Source organism: Panthera onca, chromosome D1 (genome assembly GCF_046562875.1).
Source record: "Panthera onca isolate mPanOnc1 chromosome D1, mPanOnc1 haplotype 2, whole genome shotgun sequence".
NCBI classification, from domain to species: Eukaryota; Metazoa; Chordata; class Mammalia; order Carnivora; family Felidae; genus Panthera; species Panthera onca.
Window position 1 is genome coordinate 15181071 of NC_138348.1, and position 6168 is coordinate 15187238.

Consider the following 6168-nt stretch of genomic DNA (forward strand, 5'->3'; position numbering starts at 1 on the left):
TTTTTGAGGGAAAATAAGATAAAATAAGAGAATTACTTCCAAGTGGATAATCTGAAAGCACTCAGGTGGGGGAGAATCATCTACTGTGAATGAGGGTCACTGTTGGGGTTACAGTTTGCAGGCATATAGTCTGACTCAAAAACAAGAGGATTAAAATATCATAGGACAAACAGTGAAGACTCAAGGACATTTAAACCATTAATCCACAGGCAGCCCCAGAATGGAGCCTGGGAAGGAGTGGGGGCTCATGGATGGAGAATGACAAGGCAATATGGCGGCACAGGAGAGCAGGTTAACAGGGTGCTTGGTGGGAATGGCCGAGAAGTGCAAGAAGTCAAGAGGCTGAAGACAGAGAAAATGAATAGCCCAAACATCCAAGGTATAAGGGGGAAAACAAGAAAAAAAAAGGACAGACAGGTGTAAACAGAAAAGAATGTTAGACACTAAAATGTTACTGATATGTGAAAAATAAAGCTTGTGCCTACAATTAGGTATCACTGTCTAGGGCTTTCAAGTCACTTAAAATCTCCTGTGGTTCCACTTGATTCTTTGAAAACATGAGTCTAATGCTAATGTGAGTTCATATGAGTCTGCTGGCAAGAGTCAAAATGCCTTCTGCTCTGTGGACTAGACCCTTCTAGGTCAGCTGGCCTGACCAGAGTCCACTGGGCAAATTTTAGTTTATTGAGTTAACAGAATTGCTAAGCACTTGAGTGACTTCTGTTTCTCTGCCTACCTTCCTCCTCCCCAAATCCAAAGGTTCAGACTCCGCCAACACAAAAGCCACATGGCCACTAATCCCCAAGGAAGCCTTCCTCCTCTTCCATCAACCCCCTCATTATTCCCAGAAACACCCCGGTTTTCTGGAAGGGTTCATTCTCTCAAAACCAGCCAAGCTGCCTCAAGGTCACTGTGAAATGTGGAAGTGCAGCATTAGAAGACCCCTGCTAGACCTCATTCTAGAGCCTCCTTCAATCCTGTCCAATCCCATAAAGATGAGGAAATTGAAATTTAAAGAAAAAGGTGATAGGCCCAAGGTTAGCCCATCAATTAAAGGTAGAGGCAAAGTGAGATCTGCCCCAACTTCCCATCCCTTGCTCCTCTTTATTTTCCCTAAGTCATCTATTTCTCTTTCCAGATCACTTTCCTCCCTATCAGTCTCCTCATGGCGTTTTTCACTTCAGCATTCCTGAAGGAGTAAATGATGGGGTTTAAGAGAGGTGTGACCACTGTGTAAAACACAGCGACTATCTTGTCTGCAGGGAGGGTGACACAGGGCCTCATGTAGACAAAGGAACAGGGTATGAAGAACAGGCCCACAACTGCAACATGAGAGGCACAGGTGGACAGAGCTTTGCGCCGAACTTCTGAGGTCTGGGTGCTCAGGGCGTGCAGGATGACCACGTAGGAAGCAAGCAGTACCGTGAAGCTGATCACTGAAATGGAGCCACCATTGGTGATGATTAGCACACCGATGAGGAAGGTGTCTGAGCAGGCCAGCTTCAGCACAGGGTGGACATCACAGAAGTAGTGGTCAAGGACCTTGGGGCCACAGAAGGGCAGCTGGGAAATAAGGAATGTTTGCCCGACAGAATGCAGCAAGCCCCCACCCCATGCTGCCCCCACCAGGAGGCCACAAGCACGCCGGTTCATGATGACAGTATAGTGCAGGGGCTTGCAGATGGCCACATAGCGGTCATAGGCCATCACTGTCAGGAGAAAGATCTCAGTGCCACCAAAGAAATGGAGGAAAAAGATCTGTGTGATGCAGCCTTTGAGGGAAATGATTTTCCTTTCAATAAAAGAGTCAAGGATGAGCTTGGGGGCTGTGACAGAGCAGTAACAGATCTCCACAAAGGACAAGTAGCCGAGGAAGAAATACATAGGGGAGGTGGGCCCTTTGTTGCCCATGATTGTCACCACAATGAGGCCGTTACCCAGCACAATGGCCATGTACATGAGGAGAAACATCACAGAAATGGTCTTCTGCACATCCTGATTGGGGGAAAACCCCAAGAGAATGAGTTCAGTCACATTGTTCGTAGTTGCCATGTTTTAAAGCCTAGCAGACTGGAGTCAAGAAATCAAAGAACTCTCCTTCAACGATTAGAAACATCCTCCTCAGGCCTTGAGGACAATTGTCATTCTCCTCTTTGGGCTTCTCCGAAACATGTTCTCCTTAAGACAAGTGGACAAAACATCATCAAATGTTTGCTACCGACCCCCAAATAGGACTTTGTAATAACACTGCCTGGAAGTGTTTTTCTCTAAAGCAGGCACATACGTTAGTTAGTGAATCCTCACAACAAAAATGAGAAGATATTTTATATCTAAGAACATTGAGCCTCAGAGATTCAGTCACTACTTGAAGGCCTCACAGCTCGTATCTGACCTGAGATCTGATTCCTTCAAGACTAAGCTTCCACTACATCTCATGCTCCTGAAGTGGGCTTTATACTGGTTGTAGGATTTACATTTCAGATTTGTCTCGAGTCTTAACACCCTCATGTGGAACCAATTTTTTGCAGGGAGCAGTAGACCTTCTCAACCTCCATGATACCACAACCTGGGGAACTAACCAGGCTCCCCAAGAGGCATTTTTAAGAAGTCGAAAGGGGGAAGGACAGTCACCAACTTCAACCACCATCCATGAAGGGAGAGATGAAGAAGGGAGGTGTCTGCAAGGTGTCACGTGCAGACTGCCTCAATCGTCCTGGGGCCACTGGCCAAGAAACGATTCAAAAGTCTCTTAAATCCCGCTTCCTAACAGCCTATCATCCCAGCTTGCTAACTCAGGGTCTCAGAGCACAGCGAGTCCACACAGGGAAAGATGCTGAGGTGGGTAGCAGGACTGTCTCTCCAAGCGAAGGCATGTTAGAAAGAGCCCGACACACTGCAGAGAGCTCTGAAGACTGACAGAGGGGGATCGGACACAGACGATCCATGGTCAGGGCCTCTGAAGCGGTCATTCCCGCAGGGAGAAACAAGCCCTCCAGGCCAGCCCTCCGCGTGTGGGACAGCAGCTGTGGCATTGTGACCAGGTGACAGGAACACAGAGCTTGGAGTCAGAGGAGTACAATCCTAACACAGCTGCTAACTAGCTGACGTGAAACACATACAAAAAGCCCTCTGAGCCTGTAATGTTCGTCTGAAAATCAGAAATAATACTCTCTTTCCACGGTGCTGTTTTGAGGGTTGAACGAGCTCTCAAGTTCAAAAGCAAATGAGGATAGCGTAAGAGTGTCAGAATATAACTGAGTATGCTTGTCACCTCGTCAGTGCAGTGGGCGATGGGGACACAGGAAGGGCCCCCGCTTCACAAGGCAGGCCCTGACACCCACCTTTGCTTGTGCAGACTTGCAGCAGGCCGGGTTCTGATTTACGCATCTTACAACGAGCCTACAAAACAGTGGCCTACGTAATGAAACAGGACCGAATGTGCTAAGTGGCGTACGAAACCCGACACAAAAAAGGCGTAACGCTTCTTCTTTTTCTTTTCCCACAAAAAAAGAGAAATGCTGTGTGAGTCCACTTATACGAGGTCCCTAGGGTAGTAAGTTCAGAGACACAGAAGGTAGAAGGGTGGTCGCCAGGGGGTGGGGGAGGGGATGTGGAGTTAATGGGTACAGAGCTTCAGGTTGGACCAATGGAGGCACAACAATGTGAATGTGCTTTCATACCATGGAACTGTATAATTAAAAAGTGGCTTAGGCGGTAAATTTTTATTTTACGTTTTACCACTATTAATTAATTAATTAAACAAACTCAGGGGACTCTCACATTTCCCCTACTCCATACCCACCTCCAAGGGCAATGGTTGAAGCTCGGCAACTTTGTTCCCCGCCCCTGTAACTTAGCTTCTGAGTTATGCCCACTAGGGAGCCCGGTTCGTTTCACAAGATATGCAATAACTGAGAAACTCTGACACTTACTGTAGAAAATCCATTCCGTGTTATAGGGTAAGGCAAGATAGATATGACAACCTTGGTAGGCAATCAACATAAGTCACTCTTCAGGAGTAAGAGAGTGGAAGCAGCTACATTTTGCAAAGTACGGACCTCAGTTCAAATAAGAGCTGTGTGGCCTTGGACAAGCGACTCAACCTCTCTGAGCCTGCTTCCTTATCAATAAAATAGGCATAGGCTATCCTCTCACTGTTGTGCCCTTCCCTCTCTTCCCCACAGGCTCCTCTGTATCCTCCTGATCCACCCGCCATGTGCCAATACTCACACTCAGATGTTTACGCAGAGAGCAAGAACCATAGATGGGCGTGCTTCACCCCAGTGGTAAAAATGGCTCTATTGCGGGCCAAATAATCTCTGAATTAGATCTGAAGGTAATTGTTCTCTGATTCTACAACTGTTCCCAAGTTCGGGTATCAGAGAGTTCCTCTCAGAGGATTGGCAGAGACCGCGTTAGATTTCAGATTTTCAAAAAAGTAGTTGTGTTTTTCTTTCCAAAGTTGTTGAAGGTAACAGAGCCAGATAACCATCAAATTATTCTCTAAAAAGTTAAAAAAATGTTAAGTCTTTACAATGGAAGAGAGAGAAGGAAATTAACATTTTCAAAACTCTGAGCAGAAATGGAAAACATCTGAGAGACAATTTCACAAAGAGGTCATCAGACCAGTAAACCGTTGACAGTGCAGTGACGTGTCACCTGTGGGGTGACTTTAATTCTGACTCTTTAACTGGCAGGGCCAAGGAAGAGACTCCAAAAGGTAAACGTGTTCTTCTCAAACAGCAAGTAACTGCACATTTCCAGGTTTTGTGGTTCAGAAATCCTAAATAGTGACGCACTTAGAAGCCTGAACACAGTGGCCCCAATAAGCAACTTCGGTGAACATTTTCCAAATCTTCACAATAAACCACAATAAATCTGTCTTACTTCATGAGTTCTCATTATACCTTTCTGCCATGGAACCCCTCCTTCTGTGGATTCTGACAAATAATATTGCTCTGACCAGCCTTTTCCAGCATCCTTTTCTCCCACTTTTCCTCCAACAATAGCCCTCACCAGAGGCGTCAAGTCGGGCCTCTCCTGCTAGCTCCCTCACCGAGTCACCATCAGCTGTTTGATTTGGAAAGAAGCTCATGGAATCCTCCTTCCACAGAAGAGGAATCTGGACCCAGAATCACACGGCCCTTTGGGCGGAGCTTGGACTAGACCAGGCTCCAGGGCTTCCTCCCAACACCTGCATCACTCTCCTCTCACCCACCAGCTCCTCCCCTGCTGCCCACCCGTGGCCGGCTTCCAGAATGGGAGTGCGGGTCACGCAGAGAGAGGAGATTCCTGTTCATAACGCAAGCAGAGCAAACCTGAGGAGCAAGATCTAAAACGATACACCGGCGAGAAAATGAACAATAACGTGGTCCGACTCAGCTCTCCATCTTCCTGGGATGTAATTTCTGCGCAGACAGCCTGAGCAGAGCTCAGAAGCCCAGGCGGGGAGAGGATGTTTCCGGAGTCGGCCAAACTAGGCTGCCGGGGAAAGAAGCTCATGCCAGACATGCCTCGGTGACTTGAGATCTTGGCTCCGGCACTTTGTCACCAAGGATTAGATTACCCATAGGTTTATGGCCTATATTGCACCTTGTCCAGGGCTTGGAACTCAGATGTTAATATGAGTTTTTATTTGATCCCTGAATCCTCGATCTGCTACTACATCTATTTCAAAACCAAGGGATCACTGTGGGTGTCCTGTAACAGCACAGAGGCTACAGGATATGTAGCAATATCTAGTATAAAAAATAAGGTCTCTTTTTGAAAATAATTCCAAAGCCTGCCTCACAGAGATTAAGTGAATGAACCCACCTTGAATACTGTTTGTTGTCTTGATTCTTAATTTTATCTTCTCAATCTTTTGTAGTCAGAAGACATTCATATCGATAAGACACCCAAGGAAAACAGATTTGCTTCACTAACAACCTCTATAGATAAACTGATCAGAGAAACAAAAGGTGTATATTAGCACTCATTGATCTCAAACTTGGAAATCTTGGCTCAGGATGGTCCTCAGGAAAAGGTAGGCTTCTGTATAGCCTAATCTCCATCCAGGCTCAAATGGGCTAATACCTTCATTTCTGCAGGAGAAGACCAGATGTGAGAATGTCTTAGCCAGGCCCCTCGAATTTTTCAAAAGAATTTCTCAAAAATGCATGAGTCAGT

The 6168-nt window shown here is 46.3% G+C and overlaps 1 protein-coding gene across 1 annotated transcript; it reads right to left on the reverse strand.

Moving 5' to 3' along the window:
• Positions 1-1122: 1122 nt before the first annotated feature.
• Positions 1123-2055, reverse strand: OR4X1 (olfactory receptor family 4 subfamily X member 1). Its single transcript, XM_060607929.2, has one exon. It carries the CDS (start codon positions 2050-2052, stop codon positions 1123-1125), a length of 930 nt encoding a protein of 309 aa, XP_060463912.2. The 5' UTR covers positions 2053-2055.
• Positions 2056-6168: the final 4113 nt, after the last annotated feature.

Bases quoted from the DNA above. Each gene is read 5' to 3' on its own strand.
- OR4X1 (XM_060607929.2), bottom strand. From the start codon at position 2,052: ATGGCAACTACGAACAATGTGACTGAACTCATTCTCTTGGGGTTTTCC.